This window comes from Gracilinanus agilis, chromosome 3 (genome assembly GCF_016433145.1).
Source record: "Gracilinanus agilis isolate LMUSP501 chromosome 3, AgileGrace, whole genome shotgun sequence".
NCBI lineage: Eukaryota > Metazoa > Chordata > Mammalia > Didelphimorphia > Didelphidae > Gracilinanus > Gracilinanus agilis.
In genome coordinates this window covers 491108364-491135777 of record NC_058132.1, presented here as the reverse complement: position 1 = coordinate 491135777, position 27414 = coordinate 491108364, and the positions used below count along the sequence as shown (strand labels likewise).

At 38.4% G+C, this 27414-nt stretch overlaps 1 protein-coding gene across 1 annotated transcript in view; it reads right to left on the bottom strand.

Moving 5' to 3' along the window:
- Positions 1 to 215: 215 nt before the first annotated feature.
- NPAS2 (neuronal PAS domain protein 2) overlaps positions 216 to 27414 on the bottom strand; it is a 269033-nt gene continuing 241834 nt past the window's right edge. The window contains exons 13-19 of the mRNA XM_044669305.1: positions 27084 to 27183; positions 16949 to 17090; positions 15706 to 15815; positions 14479 to 14571; positions 8218 to 8364; positions 1082 to 1285; positions 216 to 272 (exon numbers count right to left, since the gene is read on the bottom strand). Of these exons, the coding sequence (XP_044525240.1) occupies positions 216 to 272; positions 1082 to 1285; positions 8218 to 8364; positions 14479 to 14571; positions 15706 to 15815; positions 16949 to 17090; positions 27084 to 27183 (853 nt within the window). The remainder of the gene's footprint in view (positions 273 to 1081; positions 1286 to 8217; positions 8365 to 14478; positions 14572 to 15705; positions 15816 to 16948; positions 17091 to 27083; positions 27184 to 27414) is intronic.

The following is a 27414-nucleotide window of genomic DNA, read 5'->3' as shown; positions in this document are numbered from 1 at the left end:
TCCTTCCCTTCCTCCCTCCCTCCCTCCCTCCCTCCCTCCCTTACCTTCTGAAATCTTAGAATCAATACTGTGTTTTGGTTCCAAGACAGAAGAGTGGTAAGAGCTAGGCAATGGGGGTTAACTTGCCCTGGGTTACACAATTAGGAAGTGGCTGAAACTATATTTGATCCTAGAACCTCCTGTCTCTGGGCCTGGCTTTCAATCCACTGAGCCATCTAGTTGCCCCCTTGAAGGATATTTTCATTTCGCTCTGTTTCTGTCAGGTCTCTTGTCTGCTCATTTTGCCATATTCATGAATGGGGCAAGACTAGACCCTCCCTAGAAGAGAAGGCCAAGGCTAGTTTGGATAGTGCCTTTGTAAGGCAGATAATTCTCAGAGCACAGGCCATTTTAAGAAAAAGGACAATACTAAGAATCCCTCTTATAAATATTCTCAATGAGAAGTCATCCAGTCTTTGTTTGAAGGCCTCCAATGAGAACATTCAACCACCTGAAGACATACATTCCTTTCCCACTTTCAAATAGCTTTAATTTTTAGAAACTTTCCCTTTATATCATAGCTAGATTTGCCTCTTTAAAAAATTAGAAGGATGTTCTTCTCCTTTCAAGCCATCTCAATCAGAAGCAAGACTGACAAGGCTAGCTCTGGAATACTTCTTTTCTTTTCTTTCTTTTTCAAATAATATTTTATTCCTCCCCTCATTACATGTTAAATAATTTTTAACATTCATTTTTGTCTGTTTTTGAAAAATTTGAGTTCCAAATTTTCTGTCCCCCTCTCTTCTTTTCCTCTCCCTTCTTTGAGATGCTAAGGAATGCAGAATATGTTTCAAAGAAAATCAGAAACAAAAAAGTTGGGGGGGGGATGAAGTTATTAAGATAATGAACAAAATTAACCTTAGGGCTTACTTTAAAAAAATGAGAGCTTGTTAGAAAAAAAAATTTGCTTTGATTTAATTTCAAATGATCTTCTACACCCCAGCTTTCACCCTTCTGCCATCAATAATAAATCATATCTTCACTCATTTATGTCTGCCTGTCATTGCTGGGATAATGGAATCTGGGAAAAAAGCATACTTACCTGGCTTGCTATCACACTGGATTCCCGTAGCAGCTGCTGATTTGATATTTGGGAAGTTGCAATTTGCCCAGGAAGTTGAGGACTAGGTACAAGCTGTGCCTGGGAAACTACTCCTGACCTCTGCTGTAGCTGCTGTTGCTGCTGAGACTCAGGTCTTGGAATGCTGCTAAAACTTAGAGACACAGCTGACTGCTGTAAAAACATCTGGAAAGAGAAAACAGAGGTGTTTACCATCAAGAAAGAAGCCATATCTTCATCAGGCCTGCTAGATGGTAAACTCTTTGAGAACATGGACTGTATATTCATCCTTGAATCTCTTCCAGCACCTAGCACACTGTCAGGCACATAATAGAGATTTAAAAACTAAACTGAAAATTGAATCCTCTCTGCTTTATGGTTTTAATCCATGCTAAGCTATCAATGTCCTAATTCACAAAAATATCCCAGAAACAGTTTGTATTTTGAAGCAACCATTTAATGTCAGATAAGGCCTGGGTTTGAATCCTTCTTACCAGTGGTATGATTTTTTGTTATTCAGTGGTTTCAGTCCCATTCAATGACCCTATTTGAAATTTTCTTGGCAAAGATACTGTAGTAGTTTGCCATTTTCTTCTCCAACTCATTTCACAGATGAAGAAACTGAGGCCAACAGGGTGAAGTGACATGTCAGATTTGAATTCAGAAAGCAGAGTCATTCTGACTGTAGGCCTAGCACTCTATACTGTACCACCTAGCTGACTCAGCTGCATGATATATAACATTGTGTGTCTCAGCTTCAGTTTCCTCTTCTATTAAATGAGGATGACAATAGTACCTATTTTTAACATTCATTTTTGTCTGTTTTTGAAAAATTTGAGTTCCAAATTTTCTGTCCCCCTCTCTTCTTTTCCTCTCCCTTCCTGGAGACACTAAGGAATGCAGAATATATTTCAAAGCAAATCAGAAACAAAAAGGTTGGGGGGAGGTGAAGAGTTCACTGGGTTGTTATGAGGCTCAGATGAGACAACATATATAAGGGCTCTGCAGTATTGATTAATAGAATGTCCACAGTCTGCTAAGCCCCAAATTTGCTCTTCAAGTTGTTTTTATACTCATGTGTGGGAAATATGCACTGGCATCTGAGTTTCTTATTAGATCAAATAATGATATTAGTATCATCATCTTAACTCCGCCAAGGACGGTCCCAAGCCCGGCTGAAAAAGGAGGAGGGTTGGGCTCGAGGCTAGCAACCTCACCCTGTAAAAATCTCATTTGCTATAGAAACTGCAACCTCATTAAACCAACAAAACCAACGATCGCCTAGTCTGGAAGATTGCTCTCCAACAGGGTCCATAACACGTGCTGGCAAAAGCCAACAAACTCCAAGCCTACATCAAATCTTGAACATCAGATGGCCTGAAAAGATCTCCAATACCAGACTCTGGGAAAGTCAGGACGCTATGAAAAAAAAAATATGGAACCCACCAGGGAGGAGAAAAGTCAGAAGGCCAAAACAGACCTGGCAAAGATATGCCCAGTTGGTGGAAGTTGCCCAGAACAGAGTCTGTTGGCGTGAGATGCCCAGTTGGGGGAAGTTGCCCAGAACAGAGTCCGTTGGCGTGAGATGGTTGCGGCCCAATGCTCCTCTGGGAGTCAATAGGAATAATAAATCATCATCATCATCATCATCTTACCTGGGGAAAAATCTACCACTTAGTAAGAAAAATAAATGAAGGTCCCAAATGGCCTGCCTTATGGAAAAGCCAGAAAGACCCTGGGATGTTTTGAGCTGCTATTTATACATCCTCCCTTATAAATGAAAATAACCCTATTAATAGGGAGTACTGTTTGAATCTATATGGCTGAAAAGAACTATATTTGAGGATTCTAGAAATGGAAGAAATCTCACAGGTCAGTTAATCCATTTCCTGTCATCTCCACCACCATGACAATGTCAGCTAGCATTTAGATTCGACAAAGCACTTTATATCGTCTTTATAACAAGCCTGCAAATTACAGATGAGGAAAACGAGTCTCAGAATGTTAAATGTCCAGTCCAGGGTTGTGCAGCTAGTAAGTCCCAGAAACATCAATCCCTTTTATGAGGAAAGTAGAATGCATCACCGCAAACCATAGGGATAACTAGCCGGCAGGATAGCCTGGTCCAGACTAGAGTCTGATCCTCAGACTGGTGCATTTTTGCTGGAATTTCACAAATGGATTCCCTTGTTTTATGAATGTAGAAAAAACCACTACCTCAGGAGATACTTGGAGTCTCCATGGACATGAAGTTACATGGTTGAGGCTGGTGATATTTGTAATTCTAACAGAAGCCATGCTTTTTGAGCTGACAGGGATTTGGATTAAATACTTCTTTGTCTCAAATTCTGTCTCCCTCCTTTGTGACCTGATGTCCTTAACCCTCCCTCAAAAGAAACTAATATAATTTGTAATAATATACATCTAGATTATATCCTAATATTTATGAAACAGTTCTGAGGAGACAGCTTACCTCTGAGATAACAGTTCCTCAGTTATTAAAGACATTGAAGGACTAGACCTGTTGTATGGCACTTAGACTCAGCATCATTTTATTTGTCTAAACTCTATTTCTTTCTTATTCTTGGTATTTGTGTTTTTAAAAAGTCTTAGCTTATTTCTAATTACTACAATAACTCATATTTATAGAGTTCTTTTAGGTTTGTAAAGCACTTTCCCTACCACAAATCTGCCAGGCATATAGTATGTTTTATTTTTCCATTTTCCAGATGAAGGTCACAGAGATTGAATGTGTTGTTCAAGGCTACAGAGCTCATAACTGACAGCGTTGGGACTTGACCCCAGGTGTGGACTTCAAAAGCAATGCTCCCTGTATCACAACAAAAACAATGATGACAACTAGCATTTATGTAGCAATTTAAAGTTAGCAAAGCACTTAAAAATATCATCTCATTTTCTTCTTATAGCAACTCTGGGTCCTGGGTTCTATTATTCCCATTTTGCAGCTGGGAGAACTAAAAAGCAGGCAAAATTTAAGTGACTTGCCCAGGGTCCCAAAGCTAGAAAGTATCTGTGGCTGAGATCTTCTTGACTCAAGGCCCAGAGAGGCATCCATTGTACAACCTAAATGCACAACATGGGCTTTCAAAAATCTGTGAAATTACATACAAAATTGGTGTACAAAAATGTTTTACAAGAGCAGCCACTTTATATTCACAGTGGTGTTCCTAAAGCAAATTGTTATGGAATAGGCAGGTCTACTATTGTACGTCACTGATCCACAGGAACTGTTCTTTCATTAACTCTGTAACCCTCAGCACTTCACTTACCTTCTGCCTGCTTCAGTTTCCTCATATGTTAAATGGGGATGATAACAGTCCCTACTTCTCAGGGTTGTCTTGAGGATCATGTGAGATACCTTTTGTAAAGTGCTTAGCACTGTGCCTGGCACATAGTAGGCACTTAATAAATACTATTTCTTTTTTTTAATCCCTTACCTTCCATCTTAGAATTCATACTAAGTATCCGTTCCAAGGCAGAAGATTGGTAAGGGCGAGGCATTTGGGGTTAAGTCACTTTGTTTAGGGTCACACAGGTAGGAAGTTTCTGAGGTCAAATCTGAACTCAGGACCTCCTATCTCCAGGTCTGGCTCTCTATTCACTGAGCCACTTAGCTGCCTCACTGCTATTTCCTTTCTTATCTTTGTCTCTCCTAGAATAGCCTGAACAAAAAACAAAACAAAACAAAACAACCTCAAAAAATATCGAGGACTAAGAAACCAAACTGCATTGCAAGGACAGGAAAACCTCAATAAACACTTAGTAAGAGAGCCCATTACATGCAAAAAACTTTGCTAGAAATGAGAGATAAGAAAATAAACAAAAAGATAAATAAAAAAACACTCCTCGTGTTTGAAGAGTCTCCATTTTTTTTTTTTTTTGGAGGGCAGGGAAATGGGATGACATGACTAGGTTTCCATTTCTCCCAGTGCCTTTAACAGCACACAGTAAGCATTTAGTAAATGCTTTGTTTTTTTGTTTTTTTTTCCCCCTTTGGATCTTTACCCTCTGTCTTTGTATCAGTACTAAGACAGAAGAGCAGCCATTGGGCTAAGTCACTTGCCCAGGGACAGACAGCTACAAAGTATGTGAGGTCAAAATTTGAACCCAGGTCCTCCTGACTCTTAAGTCTGGTGTTCTATCTACTGTGCCACCTATCTGGCCCTGAAAATGCTTGTTGAATGAAAGGCTCAGCTCCTGATCACTAGTGATCACTTTTATGAAGGAGAGAGGGGATATAGTTTTAGTTTTGATCAGCTTGTATCCTTTATGTAGAGTGCAGATTCCTTGGGGCCCAGGATTGTTTCCCCTTTGTATTTGTATCTAGCACAGGGCCTGCTACATAGTAGTTGCATAAATGCTTATTGATTGACTCAAATGGTTTTCCTCTTTCAGTCAGGAGTTTATACCCTCCATAGCCAGCAGAGGGCGCAGGCTCACAGCCAGAGAGACCCTAGTAAAAGAGGAGGACTGTGGGAGATGGAGGACGCTGAGAAGGTTTCTTGAACAGGATGACTCTCTTTTAATCCCAAACCAGAGAGCTGCCTCTGGCAGGATCTGTGACAGTATTGAATCTCATTTAAAAAAAAATCTGGCAATGTGGGCTCATAGGTTTTTAACAAATGTCTGATGACAAAAGGACATTATGAAGGTCAATTAGAGGAGTCGAAGAACCAGTACTCAGTCTGGGATTAGGGAGTTCTGATTTTTCCGTTTTGCTCTTATGCCTTTCTAGACTGAGTGCATAAGCCATTTGTCCTTCAATTTCTCCGCACTAGCACATTTCGTGTGTGTGCGATGACATTTAAGGTATTATTTGTGAAAGCACATTGGGTCTGGTTGGGGAAGTGTTCTGTAAGTACCAAGTACTTTTTATTTGCCATCTAAAGGGGGACAAAATCTGTCAGATTGAACAGTATAAAAAATTACACTTTTTAATTTCTGATTTTTAAGGGGATGGAGAAGAAAATAATTCTATGTTCAAAGAAAATTCCTCAAAGCACACCCATTATATCTATCTTCTTTTTTTACATTAGATTCATATAAGTAATGTGGGGCAACTAAGGTGGTAAAGTAGATAGAGTGCCAGACCTAGAGTCAGGAGGACTTGGATTAAAATCTGGCCTTAGACACTTTCTAGCTGTGTGACCCTGGGGAAGTCACTTAATCTCATCTGACTAACCCTTGAGTTGTTACTAGGAATAGAAAGTAAGGGCTTAAAATATTTAAGTAATGTTGAAAAGTAATTAATTTTTTTTTTGGCCAAGCATTTTGTAATATCTGTTGAAGATGTGACAAAAATTTGCAAAGAGAAAAAAAAGGCAGCACAATACATGAGAAAATGTTCCTGAGTTTGGGTCTCTTTTTTGGGAAATTCCAGCACAAAATCACTGGGGAGGAAATAGAGAGAAAACATGAGAGAATCTAGTTTCAAATATCCTTTCTGCTTTTGTCACTAGCGGTACATGAGGTGAGCCAAGTATAATCAGCTTTGGTTATAAAGAGAAAAAGTAATGAGTCCCAGTAATGAAGGGTGAAAGGGAACACCTTATGGCCATTTGATATTTTAAAACCCTGTTTTATTACTGAAATGCATTTTTAAAAGCCAGAAAATTCAGAAGTTAGTGTTCTCGGAAACACGTGAACATCTTTGTCTTGCTTTTAGCAGCTTCTGGTCCAATTTTGTTCTTCCTGTGTGTAAAAATTCTACTGAAGTAATTCAAGTTAGGTAGGTTCTGGGAAGAGTGTATTGGGTCATCAATCAAGCACTGGATCAATGGAGAAACACTATAGTTCAGTAATATAATGAAGTAAAAAATGAACACTAACACTTTAATGTACCCATTTCCATTTAAATTTAAAAATTGCAACCTCAATAGTGCATCAATAGTTCTCCCCACCTCCACCACCATTTTATATTTCCTGGGTTTAGCTGAAGTCAGGGAAATAGATTAAAAAAACATGCAAAACTTTCCCCTCCAAAGATCCGAAGTATTCCACCAATTCATTATAGTCTTCTTGAATATTGCATGTATGTATCTTACCAATTAAGTATTTCCCTCTCTGGGCCCATTTTCTCCAAGGCTATATGAAGGTATTTTATACCTGGCTGGATCTAGAGAAGGGGGTGAGCTCCTCTGAGCATGAAATGAGAGAAGTCTCTCTCTCTCTCTCTCCACACATGTACATCTATAGTCATGTACATGTATACACATACATGTACACACACCATATGCACATATGATGTGTATATGTACACACATCATGTGCACATATAAATGCCTATTAGTTCTGTAATATACTGTATGTGTATATATATATATATATACACTCACACACACACACAGAGTAGATAGAATTTGGGGCTGGAAGTCAAGAAGATTCATCTCCCTGAGTTCCAATCTGGCCTCAGATACTTCCTGGGAGGATCCATGATACACAAAAGGTTAAGAATCCTTGCCTCATATATTTAATTAAAGTCCGCCCTTGCCCCTTCCAGTGTGTGCTGATTTGAGGAGAGGGAAAGATAACGACTAGCTACTGAGCCATATGTGTATTTAAAAAAAAAAAAGGAAAATCAATTGAGATCATATTTATATCTGTTTTCCTCATGATCAAGAGATCCTTAATAAATGTCTATGCGTGGTACTATGCTGCCTTTCATACAAAAGAAATTAAGGTAGACACTGGGAATTTACAGTCTGAAAGGGATAACACTAATGTAGGCAGATAAAAAGACAGGACAAAGTGAAAAAAGCAAACCTGAAGAAGAATATAAAGGACTAAATGATGTATTAGTATTATGTATGTGTAGAAGCGTAACAGTATATCATGGGGTGCTGATTGAAAAGGAAGTCATGGAAATTTCATGCCTAGCCAGAGTGAAGACCAGGCAGAATTGACTCCTTTTGTCCTATGCCTAGTGTGCTTTGGATGTTTGATGAATAGGACTAATTAAGATTGTATGGCGTTAAAATGAGGATGCTGTTGGGAAAGTTCATTCCCCCGATTTCTCTGTGGTTTTCTGTACAGAGGGGAAAGGTGTTGGCCATGGGAAACCAGAGTTTTCCTAGCAGTCCTGGGCCCCAGGCCCTTACCTGAAGGTTGGAGTCCTGGACCATGCACAGTTGCTCCTGGATTTTATGCAGTTCTTCTTGTTGCCACCGAATGTTGGCCTGCAGGATCCGAGTCCTCTGCTCCAGCTGGTCTTTGATGGTTTGAAACATGCTAAATTGTGCTGAGAACTTGAAGGGAAAGAAGAGGAGAAATTACACCCACGTTCAACTTTCATTTTCACCATTCAGAGAGATTTCAGAGATGAGCCCACTATACTGATCTTTTACTAGCTCTTGCCACTCCTCAGCAGTGTCAGTTCAGTGAACCCAGTTCAGCCTAGAAGGAAGCAGCAGCCAAGTCCATGAGGGTCTTAAATTATATATTTGACTCTAATGAACATTTACAGCCTGCTTTCTTTGGGGTGCCACATGACACAGTAGAATGAGCACCAAACTTGGAGTTGAAGAAGTAGCTGAGTTCAAATCCTAACTTGGTTACTTATAATAGCCAACATTTATAAAGCACTTTAAGGTTTGCAAAGCACTTTAAATATGAAAAACATTTATTTAAAGTAGACAAAGTATGTTAGATATACAATCTCATTTGAGCCTCACAGCAGATTTGTGAGGTAAATACTAAAGAGATTATTAAACCTATTTTATATCAGAAGGATCTGGGTTCAAATGTGACCTCAGACAGATTTCCTAGCTACGTAACCCTTGTCAGTCACTTAACCCTAATGGCACTACCCTCACTGCTCTTCTGCCTTAGAACTGATACTTAGTATCAATTCTAAGCCAGAATGTAAGTTTTTAAAAACCCCATTTTGTGTATGAGAAAATTGAAGTTTTAGAGAGGTAAAGTAGGACATGGTCATATTGCTATTAAGAGCCAGAAGCAGTCAACATGTGACCATTCAATCTCTTTGGGCATCAGTTCCCTCCTCTGTAAATTGGTGATGTTGGATGACCACTAAAGTCCTTTCGAGCTCTTAATCTATAGTCCTCCGATACTAATTTCTTTCTAGGTCAGTGGAGCTCATTCTAAATTTAGATGGTAAATTTATCTGACTACAGTCTAGTAATACTGAATTATTGCTTGATTTTGGAAGAACTGATTGCATATTCGCTTTCCAAATTCTGTGAGAGAGAGAGAGAGAGAGAGAGAGAGAGAGAGAGAGAGAGAGAGAGAGAGAACGAACACGCATGAGAGAGGGAGAAATGAATGTCAAAAGCAGGACACCAAAAGAACTCTCTCCCCATTTCCACCCACTACCACTGAGGGCATGGCAGCTTTCATATGACAGATTCATAGACATTTTTAGGTTCTATAATTAGCCTGAATGTGATCCTGGACAGCATTGGCCTGTTATATAATGGATCACGAATGAGCTTTAATTTGATGGTACATTACATTGACGGAGTGTTCTCTAAACTGGCCTGGAGGGCCTTTAGCTGGCTGGTAAAGATTTGGAGTAGCTTTCAGCATCCTTCTTCACCTTTCCCCAGGTTCTTGATGCCTCCCCCCTCTAGGAAATCTGGGTCAGTGACAGCTAACAAATAGAAAACCCTGCTTGCTCCCCACCCCTGAATACACAGATAAGTAAATAAACAACATTCTTCTGTTTTGCAGTGACAGAATTTTAACTTGAAGATCCCCTGGGAACAGACTAAAGGGTTGCTGTAGGCCTACATAAAAGGCTGAAGCGGTCTGGATTTCTTAGGCATTCATTCAGTATACCTCAAGGTGGCCCTGTGGATAACCCTCAAGGAGATTCCTACACCCAAGTGTCACCTGCTTATTTAATGATGGAACAATGCAATACTTGGGCCTTGGATGGAAACTGCACAAGCAGACCTAGAGATTTCAGTGAAAACACAAAGATGAGACTCAGATGCCCATGGATCAGAGTGTAAACTGTCTGGGGACTTCTGCCCAAGAGCAGGAGGCTATGCTAATGCTACCAGGTAAAGACTACTTTGTTACCTGGATATGCATTATCATTGTGCTCTCTTCTGCTTGTTTCCCCCCCAATAAAATGGAGATAATGATATGTATTACATGGTTCCTTTAGAAGGATGTTCTGTGTGGGTTAATGGATTTCTGCTGAAGTGCTTTGAGATGTCAAAATGTTAAAGATGGAGTGGACAATCAGCATTCCCTTTATCCGGTTCAAACCTATGGCAGTATTCATGTTCTTATCTTTTGCAAATGTGTCCTCTGATCTTCTCTTTTTGTTCAAGTTCTCTCCCACCTTCCCATAAGAAAAGATGACTTTATTTGGAAGGGGGCTTGGGGAGAGGAGATCAAAAGACTGGAACTATTAAAGGATGCCTCATTGGAATAACAAACTAAGGTTAGATGATATGTGCTACAATCTCCATTATCCAGAATCCAAATAATGAACAATCTGGATTAACTGGAATTTTGGGAGATGGACTCAAATTTTAGATGTGAAAGAAAATAAGCATAAAAACAGTTAAAAAATAAAATCCAACTTCCTGTACACCAGTGGTGTCAAAACTCAAATAGAAATGGGTCCCTGCAAGCTGCATGTTGACTTAGAAAACCACAATTAACATTATCTATGGTGAATGTATTTTTATTTATTTTTGTTAATCATTTTCCAATTAGATTTTAAACGGGTAGGGGCAGAGCTGTGAGTATGGCACTTCTGTACACAACCAACCCAATATTCCATAAAAGTAGGTAAACATGCACAGTGTTATGCCAGGACAGAAAATAGCCCTGAGGAATTAAAGGATTTCAAGAGTTGGAAGGCACCTTACAGGCCAACCAGCCCCATTCATGCCTAAACAAATGTATACTAAGCTTCTGCTTGGAAATCCCCAGTGATTAGAAACCCACTATTTCTTCAGACAACCCATTCTACTTTTTGGACAGCATTTGATTTTTCTTCCTTGAAACTTAGAAGCAGTCCATCCTGGCCACACCCATCCATTGCTCCTGGTTTCACCCTCTGGGGCCATCCAGAAACCTTTGCCATATAACAATCCCTCAAATACCTGAAGACAATGAAGTCTGCAGATCATGCCCTCCCTAAGTCTTATCTTCCCTTGTCTAAAGAGCCCCAATCATATCTTTCAACCAAAGCTCATATGAAATGATGCACAAGAACATCACAATCCTTGTCATGCTTTTAAAAAATGTGCTCCATTTTGTCAATGACCTTTCTAAAGCATGACATCCAACAATGAGCCTGAAATTCCAAGAGTGGTCTCACTGGCTCATAGTGAGAGAAGGCTGTCACCTTCCTCATCTCTAGATACAGTTTAAGATCAAGTTATCTTTTCTTGGTGGTCATTTATGGACATCCTGATATCTTTTCCTATATGTGTTAACAGGAGGCAGAACCAAAATGGTGGCTTAGTAGCAGCAAAAGACAGAACTGCTCCAAGAATCCTTCTATCATCAGTCTATTTTTTCCCTACCCTTAACTTACCCATTTAATTTTTTGATTGAAGGGCAGGATTTTCAGTTTATCACCATTAAATTTCATCTTAATATATTCAGTCCATCATTCTGAATATCCTGAGTCATTTTTAGGATCTTGATTCTATCACTCAGAGTTAGTTCTTGGCTAGGTGTTATTTGCAAATTGGATAAAAAATTTATCTATATCTTTATCCAAGACATTGATAAAATATTCAAAGGCACAGGGTCCAAGGGCAGATTTCTAAGACATTCCACTAGATACACCCCTCTAAGGTAATGTGGACCCATTAGTGCCTATTCTTTGGAACCTATCATTCAACCAGCTCCCAACTGGCCCTTAAATAAAATTATATTTGAAACAGAAATAAAAAACCCCAACTCTGTGGAGTTATGCTAAAAATAATACTGATTATAGGACACACTTAGGTTTTATGTAGGCCAGTTTTGGAGGGAAGCATGGCCTATATTCAGAACAACACGGTTTGTTGTGTTAGTGTAATAACATAGCATACAATGAAAGGTAGGCATAGCTAGAATGTACAGGCATGCATGACGGTTATCTGCATTCATATCTGAAGTATTTAAAGTGTTAGCACAAGTACTTTCAGATACCGAGCATCATTTACATGCACAAAACTTCAGAAAGAAACTTTCTTCTTGACAAGTACCTAGTGCAAAAGAGAAATGGGTACTTGGCACAATTGTAATTTGAGATATAATTCAGCATTAGGAGTGGAACTTCATTAATCTAGCAGTGGAAGAAGGAAGGAGGTGAAAAGTCCTTATGAAAGACCACTTTTTTTTTTTAAACCCTTAACTTCGGTGTATTGTCTCATAGGTGGAAGAGTGGTAAGGGTGGGCAGTGGGGGTCAAGTGACCTGCCCAGGGTCACACAGCTGGGAAGTGTCTGAGGCCGGGTTTGAACCTAGGACCTCCTGTCTCTAGGCCCGACTCTCACTCCACTGAGCTACCCAGCTGCCCCATGAAAGATCACTTTTAAAGGAATCCAGCTTAATTATTTCCAAGGATGGTGCACATTGTAAACTATAAATGAATACTAATAAGTAAAATTAAATGCAATTTAAAAAGGTCTGTATTCTATATTTACATATTACAAAACATTATTCTGCAAAAGTTGATTTCTAGATCTGGAAGTTATAGGAGCTTTTAATTTCCTGAATGCTTAGTTTGAAAAAGGTACCGATTTAACATGGGGTTTGGCTCTATCGTGGGTAAAACCCTAAAAATCTGCAAAGAGGGAAGTTATTCTGTATGGTTCCCTCCATAAGGACAGATCACACAAAGTAAGTCTCAGTTACCACAGGTTCTGCCTAAGTAGGCTCTAAATAAAAGAGGTCTTACTGTCCACAGGAAGAGTCGTCACATGGCTTGTCAAATGGGTTAAGGGTGCTATGCTTTCTTGTTACAAAGATAACACTGCTGGCTGCATGTGCCAGTAGGGCATGAGCTCTAAGTCATTTTTCCAGTAGTGGGGAGAGATTTGCACTAACTCACCCATATATTCTGGCCGATTTCCTCTTGTCAAACACATTTGTGAGAAGACTTGCTGTGGTTGTGGGGTGAAGTTTGTGGCCAGGGGTTGAGCAAAGCTAACTGGTCCACAGGGGAATAAAACCTAGAGGCTTGGCCTCATTAGCATGAGTTTCTGTGTGTAAATACTGCATTCGAGGATTTAGCTGACTAGAAACTGAACAATTCAACCATGTAGGGATTTTATTTTTATTTTTATTTTTGGAGGAGGAGGTAGGATTTTTTTTTTTAAACAACTGGTATGGGGCAGCTAGGTGGTTCAGTGGATTGAATGCTAGGCCTGGAGATAGGAAGTCCTGGGTTCAAATCTAATCTCAGACATTTCCTAGCTATGTGACCCTGGGAAGTCACTTACCCCCAATTGTCTTGCCCTTACCACTCTTCTGCCCTGGAATCCATACTTTGTATTGATTCTAAGACAGAAGGTAAGGGTTTAAACAACAATAATAACCACCTGATACTTTTTAGAAAATATGTTTGATCTATAAGGTAGTCCTCTAGTGAGAGAACTTTCCTGTACTATTATATCCATTTCAGCATATTGTTTCATGCTAAATTGGAAGGAAAGGAAAGGGGTATAGAAAACTTGGTAGAAACCAGAGAAACCCATGAAGATAATTTTTTTAGGTAGTAAAGATTCTGAAGATTATTAAGGAATGAAAAAGTATGACTAGGATAAAGGGCTTGATTATGTAATTTATTCTAGCAGAAGAACAGAAAGAGTTATTAATCTAAGAGAATCTGAACCTGAATACTACCTTATCCGCAGAGTGAGAAACAACTCAAAATGACCATAGGAGGAATAAGGATAGGGACTAAACTTTGATTAAATTAGTTTTATATTGCATATAATAAAATATTGCTTAACACAGTGCCTGGCACACAGTAGGTGCTTTATAAATGCTCGCTGACCAGCTGCTATATTATTTCATAGCTCTAAGGAACCCGTGGGTTAAGAAAATATTTCTTTCCACATGGATCAGTACCTCCTCTGCAGCTTGCTATCTTAAAGACTAGCTAAGAGGTTAAATGACTTACTTGCCCTGGGGGTCTCACTGTCAGAAAAGCTGGAACTGAATCCAGGTCTTATTGCCTTTGGTCATCTCAATATCTGCTATGTCCCTTGATTGGAACTTTGGCTTTGTTTCTTAATATGTAGGTCAGTCTTGTATACATCTACACATGTGCATACTCAGGGAGACCAGAGATGCATTCTTCAATGTGGGGGGAAAAGGTCTTCATTTTAAGGTGAATTCTTTCACCCTTCCCTTATCTCCCCCAAGTCCTTGACTTACCTGTGTCATGGGTGTAGGTGGGCTTTGCAAAACAGCCTGAGGCAGCAGATGCTGTGTAAGAAGCTCACAAGATGACTGAGAAGGCAGAGAAGCCTGAGAATTGGGGGAATGGAAGGGGACAGGGAACAGAGAAAAGAATCATGGTACAATTTCCAGGGAATTCTATAAATTCATAGTTATAAAGCTTATGACACCCTCCCTCATCCACAGGAGCTAGCTGGATGGAATACACAGAAGGCAGCAGAATTTCTGTCCCCCAAAATGATAGCTAGAACTCAGGAAAAGATTTATTAGGTAAATAGGCACTTGTAGTTATGAAGAAATGGTGGGAGCAAACTGTGGTGATATTGAGAGTTAAGGGGCCTGTGGAACCAGAAAACACTTCTGACAAACAGGTGCTACAGGTATTGTTATTCCCATTTTACAGTAGAGGCAAATAAGACTTAAATCAGGGACTTGATCCTCTTGGTCACACAGCTAGTCAAATGGAATTTGAACGCAAGTCTTTCCTATTCTGCTTGATGCTTTTTTTTGTTGTTATTATACCAAGTTACAAGAATTATTCAAAGGAATTTTATCTCATCCTATCAGTTCAGCAGAAATAGCTGCTATTTGTCTGACCTTGGCAATTGGCTCTACTCTTTATCTTTACAAGCCTTAGTCCTTGAATGTGGTTGCGTGACAAGTGCCCACCAGCACAGTGGACTCCAAAATGTTGCATCTAGAAGTGCTAGGTAGATAGTTTGGGACTTCCTATCTTTTCTTTTCAACTTTTGTAAGATGGAATAGGTATTTTGTGAGATTCTGTTTTGGAATTTTTGAAGGGAATCTTCTGAGACATAAGACCTTTTATCCCTGACTCCATTTGGCAAGTAGAGGCATCAACTATGGCAGTGACGGTGAACCTTTTAGACACTGAGTGCCATTTTTTGTGTGTATTCATAGGTATTGCAGGCAGCTAGGTTGCTCAGTGGTTAGAATATTAGGCATGGAGTCAGGAAGACCTCAGTTTAAATTTGTCCTCAGACATTTAGTTGCTGTGTAATCCTGGGCAAGTCATTTAACCTGTTTGCCTCAGTTTTCTCATCTATAAAATGGGTTGGAGAAAAAATTAGCAAGCTACCTAGTACCTTTGCCAAGAAAACTATGTGGGTGGTATTGGCATGCTATGGTGCACATGATCACAAAGAATTGGGAACAACTGAATGACTGAACAGTAACACTCACAGGCATTGTAGCAGGTTGGCCGAGCCCTTGCATGGGTAATTCTTGTGGTAGGCTGGAGGTCCTTGACAAGGAAGGGGTGCTGGATTCTGTGATCAGTTTGGTTGGAGTGGCTATAAGAAAGCAATGAGTGTTTTTAATGACTCACGTGTACTTCTGAAGCAGGCTCTTTAAAATAAGAGGGGAAATATAAGGAAAATAGTCAAGAATCATAGGAGAGTCAAGAATTCCTAGAACAATGCTAGTAGGAATCATTGTGGAAGGAGGGCCATCTCCACCTGGGTGTCATGAATACATGTGATTGACTGAACACCTGTTCAACTTTCCATTTTTTCACAGTAATGGGGACATGAACAGCACCCAGTAGAAATACACTTCCCATTAGTTTCAGTGTCCTCCCAGTGGCACCCAAGCTCCTTTGGGGAAACACTTTAATTATTTTATCTTTTACGCACAAGGGCATAGCATAGTAAATTGTAAATTGTCAATTATTTATAAAATTCAGAATTATATAAATTATAATAATTGTAAGTAACAGATCATAAATGCTTATTGACTAAAATTGCACAGAACTGCTGAGAAGTAGCCAAAAAGATCAAGTTGAGTTTCCTCTCTTTTTAATGTTTCTGATCTCCCTTAATGCTAGTGATTACCTCCAATTCATCCCACATATGTTGTTTGTACATAAGTGTTTGCATCTTGTCTCCTCTATTAGACTGTGAGTTCCTTGAGAGCAAGGACCATTCTTCATTTTAATTTGTATTCCTTAGGCACTTAAATGCTGGTTGACTGACTTTCTAACACCCTTTGGTAGAGGTGTGAACAAGTGAAAAAGTGACCACTATGGGATAAGAAAAAGAACTCCTGATCACTAATCTCCAATGTAACAAGAGTTGACTCAATTGAACCTACTCACTTTGAGGAATACCAGAAGACATATCACCCTATCCATGAAGAGTAACCTTCCCTCGCCCTAGCCCAGTGATTCCCAAAATGGGCGCTACTGCCCCCTGGTGGGTGCTACAGTGATCCAGGGAGTGGTGATGGCCCCACTTTTTTTGTATTACATTCTATTCTGAGTTCAATAAATAGTTTCATAATTTCCAGGGGGCACTAAGTAATATTTTTTCTGGAAAGGGGGCAGTAGGCCAAAAAAGTTTGGGAACCACTGCCCTAGCCTCTTGAACTGTAGAATGCAAAAGAATCTGAACACTGGTTATCAGTGGTCGAGGGATGTCATACTCACAGGCGGTCTCAGACATGGGTGTATGGGAGGATTTATGAGAACTTCTTGAAGATGCCGATGGTGACTGGCTAGTGTTAAGGACAGAGGCTCCCACTTCAAGTGCACTAAAGTGTTGTTGAGGATCCAAGCTTGCCCCCTTGTCCTTGAAATACAAATAAAGATGGTTTAATTTTCAGATTGAGAATCTTATGGATAAATTCAGTTATTTTATAATCTTAAATTTGTAGTTTTTATAAGAGTGATTTTGAGATAATTGTTCCAAACAGCAGTAAAAGGGTACTGAACTTTTCTGTCACATATCATGTCTTTAGATCTTTATAATTTGGCCTTTTAATTCAGTCTTTCTTTAAAATTGGCAATCTATTCCAAAAGTGTCACCGTTTCATCTGTGGAAGGCTAGATGACCAGAATCCCACAGTCTAGGTCCCAGGAGAACGAAGAACAGAACCAACGAATCATAGGCTATTAGAGTTGGAGGGGACCTAAGGAGGCAGTCATCTAGTTTAAATCTTTCATGTCACCAATTAGGAAGCTTAAATTGGTTTTGAAATGACTTGGTCATAGAACCATTACTACAACCCAAGTATCTTGACTCCAAGACCCATGTTATTTCATTTTTTTTCTTTTTTCTTCAAACCCTTACCTTCCTCTTTAGAATCAATACTATGTATTAGTTACAAAGCAGAAGAGTGGTAAGGGCTAGGCAATGAGGCTTAAGTAATTTTCCCATGATCACACAGCTAGAAGTGTCTGAGGCCAGATTTGAACCCAGGACCTCCCGGTTCTGGGCCTGACCCACTGAGCTACCTGGCTACCCCTTCCCATGCTATTTCTACCACCACATCATCAAGTGGACAGAAATATGGACCTAAGGCTTGAAAATAATAAAATTTAATATATTAAATTCTTAGATTTTCATTTCGCTCCTATCCATACCTATCTTCTACTTTCTTGACTTACTAGGATTCAATCAATTCCCTGAATAAAGTAGCAGTCTGTTTCTTTTTTGAAACCCTTACTTTCTGTCTTAGTAACAACTCTAAGACAGAAGAACAAGGGTAAGGCAGACAAGGTTAAGTGATGTGCCCCTCACACAGCTAGGAGGGTCCGAGCCCAGGTCTCCCCAACTTTAGGCTTGGCAATCTATCCACTGTGCCACCTTGCCACCCCTTATGCTCTCTACATAGTCATTGCCCAGGTTACCTGGATCTAAAGAACTGCAAAGGTGGAATGATGAACAAAGTATTATGCATTTCTTACTCATATATAAACTAACTTCATTTTTCCTGTGGCTTAGGTTTGGACATGCTAGTAAGCACTAAGCTCCAAGTCTGAGTTATAACATTTTTTAAGTTAAAGAGAAAAATATAATTACTGTGCATAACCATATAATCACTTAGAATAACTATGGCAAATACTATACTGATCTACTGGGTCATAATCATGCAATTTGGCACAGTGATGTGTATATATGTATGTGAGTGTGCTTATGTATTATTTTTTAGTCATGTCTGACTCTTCATGACCCATTTGGAGTTTTCGAGACAAATATACAGAAGTAGTTTGCCATTTCCTTCTTTAACTCATTTTATAGATGAGGAAACTGAGGCAAAAGTGTTAAGTGACTTGCTTAATGTCACACAGTTAGTGTTTGAGGCTAGATTTGAATGCAGGTCTTCCTTTATTCCAGACCCAGAGATCAATCCATTGTGCCACTTTGTGTGTGTGTGTGTGTGTGTGTGTGTGTGTGTGTACTGTAGGAGATATTATATCTAAGGATTTTCTATGTCTGTAGCTTCCATATTGGTATCCTTACTTTAAATTTCCTCCCAATCTGATCTGCCCTACATACTACTGCTAAAGTGATTTTCCACAAATGCAGATCTGGTCATGGCACACCTATACTCTATCAGCTCCAATGGCTTCCTATTGCTTCTGTTACATTAAAAAAAAACCTAGCACTCATAACTCCATTTGGCTTTTATTCACCATTTTGTAAGGTTAGATCCAACTCCATGTAAGCCACTTGATTTAGGAGACTTTAGTCCAAATGCACTTCGCCCTTCTCTATTGTCACCTAACACAGCATGTTAGATGAATACCTTTCTCCCTCTCACCTCATCGTCTCCAGACCCCACTACCCTTTATGAGAAACCAGAAGTCTCAATCTCTGTAATGAAGGGTCGCATGTTTCCTGATTTTCATTTCCTCCAAATTTTTTCTTTCCAAATTCACTGAGAGAAATTAAGCTTCTGGGCCCTTGGCTACTGAGAACCTTGAATCCAGTTTGATTTGCAACCACATGGATTGCCAAATAAATTGCTGCCTGGATATGATTACTCGGTTTCTTTATTCCATTGTTAACACTTCTGAGGAAAAAAAATAAACTCCTCAAGTTAGCTTTCATTGCCTGGCCTCAACTAAAAGTTTCCAGCCATGATGAACATTATTCCCCTCTTGCACTCTGTGATCCAGCCAAATTGACTTGCTCTTTGTCCCTTCCATGCTCTGTCTTTGTGCTTTTGTACTGGTCACCCTCCCCATATTGTCTTTCTCCCTCTCTCTCTACTCTACTCTTGACTTGGAAATTACTCTCTCCACGTCCTTTGAACAGAATCCCTCTCTTCCTTCAAGATGCAGCATCTTCTACCTCAAGTCTTTCCTAATCCTTCCCCTGCTAGTACTCTTCCTCTCAAACAGTCTTCACAGAACTGTTTTGTATTTATTCTCTTTATACTTCCATACACACTTACTCACTTGCTGTCTCCTCATTAGAATGGATAGTCTTTAAGTTTGGGCCGGGGGTGTGCCAGTAAATGTTTAATAAACAGATCTCCAAGAAAAAAAAAAGTAGGGTACATTTTCAAATTTAATCTACTTTATTTTTTTTCCTTTTAAACTCACTTTCTGTCTTAGTAACACAAGGGCTAGGCAAACAGAGTTCAGTGGCTTGTGCAAGGTCATACATACAGCTAGGAAGTGTCTGAGGCCAGATTTGAACACAGGTTTTCACAGATCCAGACCTGTGCTCTATCCACAGGGCCAACATCTTGCCTCAAATTTAATCTATATTACTAACATTTTCTACATCACTTTCTTAAGCATAGACCATCAACAAAACAGTTAATCATGCCTTGAGTTTTTAGTATTTGCTAATTTCCTGGGTATAACAAATGGCTTTCCTGAAACCAGCTGGCTCCAGCACAAGCCATAGGTATTGTTTTATTCTTTATATTTTTATTCCTAATGCTATACAGCACAATGCCCTGCACATAGTAGGAGATTAATAATTAGGCTAGCTGGCTCAGTAGAGTGCTGGGCTTCAAGTCAAGAAGACCCGAGTTCAAATCTGGTCTCAGACACTTACTAGCTCTGTGACCCTGAACAAGTCACTTCACCCTGTTTGCCTCAGTTTCCTCCTCTGTTATATGAGCTGGAAAGGGAAATGGCAAACCACTCTAGTATCTTTGCCAAGAAAACCCAGAATGGGATCATAAAGAGTTGTACATGACCGAAAAATGATTGAAATGTTCATTGATTAATTGAAGTTTGACTCCAAAAGGCCAATATCCACATGCAGGTCATGTGACTTACAATTCTTGGCAAGGCTGTTTCAGGACCAATTTTGGATTTGAGCTAATAGTTGGTATTTTCAAAGGTAATATTTTGAGATTTTGTCTGAGACCTGAGGCTGGCAGAAAGTCTTTGCTCAAGAAAGGATACCTATTGTGAATTCATGTCCTCAACATTATGCTATCCTTCAGCTATGATGTATTGCCTCTAACACCTGCCTATTAACAGCTTAATATTACACTCTGACATGATTCACGATGTATTATGTGGCAGGCTTGGATATTAAACACTTCAATAAACAAAGACAAGATGTACCATATCACTATGCTGAAGATTAATAGCCATATTGTGCATTAGCATAAATCACGGCAGCAGAGGATACTTGGAAAGGGGACTGAACTACTCTCTCAGCTTTAAAGGTGATTTCTTTTACCCAACTGAGTCAGTGATGGATTCAGATATTTCTCCTCTAGCAGAGCATACCAATAGCATTTCTATAGCACCGTAAGGTTTACAAGGCTCTTTACATGTGTTTTCTCATTTAATATTCACAATAATCCTGGGAAATAGGTACTATCATTATCTACATTTTACAGATGAAGAAAATGAGGTGCACAGAGGTTCAGTGACTTGTCTAGGATGATACAGTAAGGATCTGAGGTAGGCTCTGAACTTGAGTTTTTCTCACTCCAAGTTTAGCACTGTCATCTCTGTACCTCTTAGATGCCTTTCAGTTGACAGAAGATGCCAATATAGTGGAAAGAAAGCCCAAGATTCATGAGAATTGGATTTTAGTCATGACTCTGACACCAATAAATTAAGAAATCTGAAGCAAGGCATTTCTTCCTAGCTTTTTTTTAGGTATGGAATGAGAAGCTTAGACCATATCTATAAGTTCATTCCCAACTCTAATATGGAAAGGGTGGTACAGTTTCTGTATGGATTTCAGGTTGGTTCTGGAATCAAGGATTTTGGGGGTGGGGTGGGATTAGGGCACAGCAACACAGGTGTCACTTGGATAATGATTTTTATTAAGTAAAATTTTTAATTGAATGGAGAATACACAACACTGAGGTTCATAAGACCATAAATCTAGCATTGAAAGCAACCTCTGGGACCAATCACTGCAAACCTCTCATTTTATCAATGAGGAAATTGAGGTCCAGAGAAATTAAATGACTTGTTCAAGGTCCCATGGATAAATGTAAGAGGCAGGATTCAAACTCAGTTCCTTTGATTCTATAGTTACTGCCTTTCCTCTACCTCTTCCCACAATGTTCCATGGTTCCATCATACTTTTTAATAATCATAGTACAGGAAAAGAATATTGTGATGAGAGATGAATGGTGAGCTAGCCTGGCTGTGGCATTAAGGACAAGCAGGAAAGGGATAGATCTGAAGGACACCGAAGAGAAAAAGCAATTGGGACAGTAAAATCTCATTATAAAGTTGCTTTGTATACTATGGATTTGCCTATATCTAACTCAATTAAATTCAACTAATACTTATTTTTAAGTAACTCAAACACAGGATAGGATGCTCGATGCTGGAGATAGAAGATGGACTCAGATATAGTCCTTATCTTCAAGGAGATTATACACTCAATAGCAAGATAAGAAATGTATGTAATTAGTTATAATATAAATTAGATAATAATAAATTCAAAGTGGCATGCCATACAAAATGCTATGGCAGATCTGAAGAGGAAGAAATCACTTCCAGCTAGGGGAATCATGGGATGCTTCATGGAAGATGTAGGACCTGATTTAGGACTTAAAGGAAGAGAAAGGGAGGATACCATTCCATGACTGAGTGTGGCAAGGCCAAAGGACCCTTAAATGTTGCAACGTTTTTTCCATATTGTCTAGTCTTTGTGGTGTAACCGCCTAAAAACCTTGTGTTTATAAGGTTTTAGTTTTACTGCTTAGAATTTTGTAATTGCAAGGGCTATCTTTCCTTCTTCTGAAGACTGTAAATGAATCACTATTGCTTGCTCTAGAATAAAAATGTGCACACATGTATTCATACACAGCTATATCATCAAGTAAAGTCTTGCTAGGATCTTTGTGCATTAGAAGCTTATTCTTTCTCTCCTCTGGAATCTGAATTGGCGCTAATATGTTCAATAATGAGAAGGGGAAATACGTAAGCACTTCTATAATACCTCTGATTTTTTACTCAAGAGAATAATGCAAAGCCATTTTCCTGGAACTCACCAGAGCATGTATCCTGAAAGCATTCATTGCTTTTTGCCTTCACTTCTAAAATAAGCCAACAAGGTTTTTCTTTCTTTTCCCAATAATAACAATAAATAAAATGTCTGCCTGAGTCCAAATGGCTCTCTATCACCTGTCATCATAGATTTCTCTCATTAGTAAATGAATAAATCAAGAAAAACTGCATTATCTCCTTTATCAATATCTGTGACCATCAATGCCAAAACAGAGATCCACAAGTCACCATTTTGGTGAACTCAGAATCCTAAGGGAGCATCAACATATTTCAGAGGCAGATTTTTTTGGAATGGCCATAGTACTCCATTGTGAGGAACACTACTGCTTTACCCGAATCTCGATACAGATTTGGTAGTTCACATTATCCTACTTCTGTCTTCAATGTTAAGAATGTTCTCCAGTAAATTTCCCTTGAACATGTAATGAAAAAGCATTTAGCTTAGAGGTGTGTAATGCAATGGTACCTCTTTCCCCCCCCCCCCCTCCAGTATGGCTACTTAGATTAGCACATCATTCATTTGAAAAATAATTTTTTAATAAACGAAGGCATGGAAATAGATAAGAGAAACAGATGAATTCTTCTTATAGAATTCCTTGAATCCAGAAATTCCTTATTCCAGTAGATACCGTGAGTTGACCTAATTTGTTTTGGTGTCTTTATTTTTTTGAAATAAATTTTTGTTGATATCTCTTGTCTTTACATTGCCTTATATTTTCTTTTCCCTATTTTCCTTCCGGGGGGGTGGGGAAGAGAAAGAGACAAAAAATTCAGTAAAACTGGTCGATATATATTTTAAAAATCTTTTTTTATGTAATACTCTGTATCCTTGGACTCCAGCTTCTGAAAGGATTAGAGGGAAGTGTTGTCTCATAGGTTTTTTTTGGTAGGATATAGATGTTCATACTTATACTTTCAAAAATTCAATTTCTATAACCATTTGGTTATTATTTGTTACTTTTAATTTACTTTGTTGTAGTCATTGTATATATTGTTTTTCTGGTTCTACTTGCTTCACTTTGCATCATTTCATGGAAGTCTTTCCATATTCCTCTGACTAGACTATGATTATTATTTCTTATAATACAGTGGTATTTCATTAGGGTGTCTAGGTGGTGAAATGGATGGAGCACTGGATTTGGAGTCACAAAAAATTCTCTATGTGAGTTCAAATCTGGCCTCAGGCACATGCTAGCTATGTGACCTTGGGCAAGTCACTTAACCCTTCTTTGTCTCAGTTTCATCATCTATAAAATGAACTAGAGAAGGAAATGGAAGGTCAATCTTTGCCAAGACAGCCCTAACTGGGGTCATGAATAGTTGGACATGATTAAAAAACAACTGAATAAAAACAATATTCTATTTCATTTATAAACCTCAATCTATTTAGCCATTCTCCTGTTGATGGCATCTACTTTGTTTCTAGTTCTTTACTGTCATAAAAAGTGATGGTATAAACCTTTTCTTTTTGTCAATGACCTCATTGGAGCATTTGCTAGCTGCAGAATCTCTGGGTCGAAGGTTATGGACATTTTAGTTACTTTATTTGCATAATTCTAAATTGCTTTCCAGAATGTACCAATTCAGAATTCCACCAACAGTATATTATTGTTGTATGGCCCTAATTTAATGGAGGAATGACATTAGCAAAGACAGAGGCAGGAAAGGGCAATGAGAAAACAGAGAGTGCCAAATAGTCCAGTTTTGTTGGAAAAGAGAGTATGTGAAGGCACGTATTCTAAGATAAGGCTGTGAAACTAGTCAGAAGGCAGGCTGGGGAGGGCATTAAATATCAAGTTAAGGAGTTTGTACTAGATTCATTAGCAAGGGGGAACCACTGTATGTTTTTAATCTGTGGCTTGAATAATTTTCCCTTAATAGAGAATAACGAACATTGCATCCCTTTCACAACATAATATGGTATCACTATAAAATAGACATCTCCAGAATTATCATGGGAAAGTGAATTCTATATTTAATTAAGAGATGCTTAATGCAGGACAGTGATAAACTGAAAAGGATGACTAAAATTAGAGTGTCTTAACTTTTTCTTTTAAGTGAAAGTAATAATACACTCTTTTTTTCACTGATCCTATAAGGGATTAATATCTGTAAAGTGCTTTAAAGTGTCTTTAAAGTAGAAAGAGTATCTGATACTAGATAAGAGATAGGAGCATGGATCAATGGAATAGATTAGGGGTAAATGATCTCAGTAATCTAGTGTTTGATAAACCCAAAGATCTCAGCTTTTGGGAATAAGAACTCAATATTTGACAAAAACTGCTGGGAAAACTGCAAAATAGTCTGGCTAAAATTAGGTTTGGATCAATCTCTCTACACCCTATAACAAAATAAGGTCAAAATGGGCATATGATTTAAACATATAGGTAAATCAGGGGAACATAGGATAGTTTACTTATCAGATCTATGGAGAAGGAAAGAATGTATGACCAAAAAAGAGATAGGGAACATTATAAGATGTAAAATGTATTATTTTTATTATATTAAGTTAAAAAGGTTTTGTATAAACAAAACCAATGTAAGAAACATTAGAAGGGAAACAATAAATTGGAAAAAAATTATAACAAATTTCTCTGATCAAGGTCTCATTTCTCAAATATATAAAGAACTAAGTCAAATTTATAAGAATCCAAGTCATTCACCAATTAATAAGTGGTCAAAGGATACGAATAGGCAATTTTTTTAGATGAAGAAATCAAAGCTTTCAATAACCATATGAAAAAATGTTATAAATCCCACTTGATTAAAGAAATATAAATTAAAACAACCCTGAGGTACCATCTCACACTTATTGGATTGGCCAATATGACAGTAAAGGGAAACGATAAATGTTGGAGGGAATGTGGCAAAATTGGGACATTAATGCATTACTGGTGGAGTTGTGAACTGATCTAACCATTCTGGTGGGCAATTTGGAATTGGAATTATGCCCAAAGGACTATTAAAGGAATGCATACCACTTTGATCCAGTAATACTAGTACTAGATCTATATCCCAAAGAGGTAAAAAAAAGGAGAGGGAAAGAGCCTACTTGTACAAAAATATTTATAGGTACTCTTTTTTGTGGTGACAAAAAATTGGAAACTAAAGGGATATCTCTCAATTGGGGAATGGCTGAACAAACTATGGTACATGATGGTGATAGAATATTATTGTGCTATAGAAACAATGAACAGGATGATTTCAGAAAGAACTAGAAAGACCTATGTGAACTGATGTAGAGTGAAATAAATAGAACCAGAACATTATACACAGTAACTGCAATATTGTAGAATGTTAAAAAGTGATACTTTGCTACTAACAGCAATACAATAATCTAGGAAAATTCTGAGGGACTTGTGAAAAAGAATGCTATCTACTTCCCAAGAAAGAACAGTTGGAGTAGAAATGTAGATGAAAGCATATGATTAATCACTTGTTTTTTTTAGTGTATTTTGGAGTTTTTTGGATTTTATAAGATTATTCACTTACAAAAAATGAATAATATGGAAATATATTTTGCATGATAATACACATATAACTCAGAAAGAATTGCTTGTCAGCTCTGGGAAGGGGGAGGAAGAAGCAAGGGAGACAATAGGGATTGTATAAAGCTGGAAAACTTAGGTGGACATTTGTTATTAAAACAAACAAATAATTTCTTTTAAAAAGTAGAAAGAATATTTAGAAAATGATTTCAATATTCTTATTTTTCAGGTGAGGAAAATGACCTTCCAAAAAAGTAACATAACTTGCCCATGGTCACATGTATAATAAATAGAAGAATGAGGATCTGAACCCAGGACCTGACTGCAAATCTAGTATTCTTTCCCCTGGACACCTAGCTTTCACTTTCCTGAGTTCAAATCTGGCCTTAGAGACATAGTAGTTATGTGACCCTGGACAAGTCACTCAACCCTGTTTGCCTCCATTTCCTTATCTGTAAAATGGGAATAATAATTCCTAGAACATCTTGGGCTACTAGGTGTTGCAATGAAATAGAATGTCAAGTCTGAAATCTGGAAGACTCTTCTTTCTGAGTTCAAATCTAGCCTCAGATACTAGCTGTGTGACCATGGGCAAGTCACTTAAAACTGCCTCAGTTTCCTCATGTAAAAAAGAGCTGGAGAAGGAAATGACAAACCACTTTAGTATCTTTGCCAAGAAAACTCCCCAAAAGGGGTCATAAGAAGTTAGACACGACTGAACAACAAAAATCTCAGTATTGTCAAACTACCAAAATATCCTTCAACTCCACATGCAAATCATCAAAACATACTTAAAACCCACATTTAATCAATCAACAAGTATTTATTTATGAAAAACATACCAAGAGATATGGTACCTTTAGTGTTGAAGAATCGACAACCTCAGAGGCTGAATCTTCCAGAGGTAGTTCTTGCCTCCTTTCCACTCGAACATCTGCATAACTAATGAGAGTTGGGGGTGGGAAGAGGAAGAAGATGTCATAGTTATGGGATTAGTGGGAAACAGCACAGAATCAAGGCTGCAAATATGATTTGGAAGTTAAGAAGTTAAAATCTATCTCCAAAATACGTGGGTACTTTCTGACAAAGGAAAAGCAATTTAATCTACCTCAGATAACTTTAATTTAAAGTACCTCAGGTAACTTTCTGAAACTGAAGTGCCAGGAGAGGGAA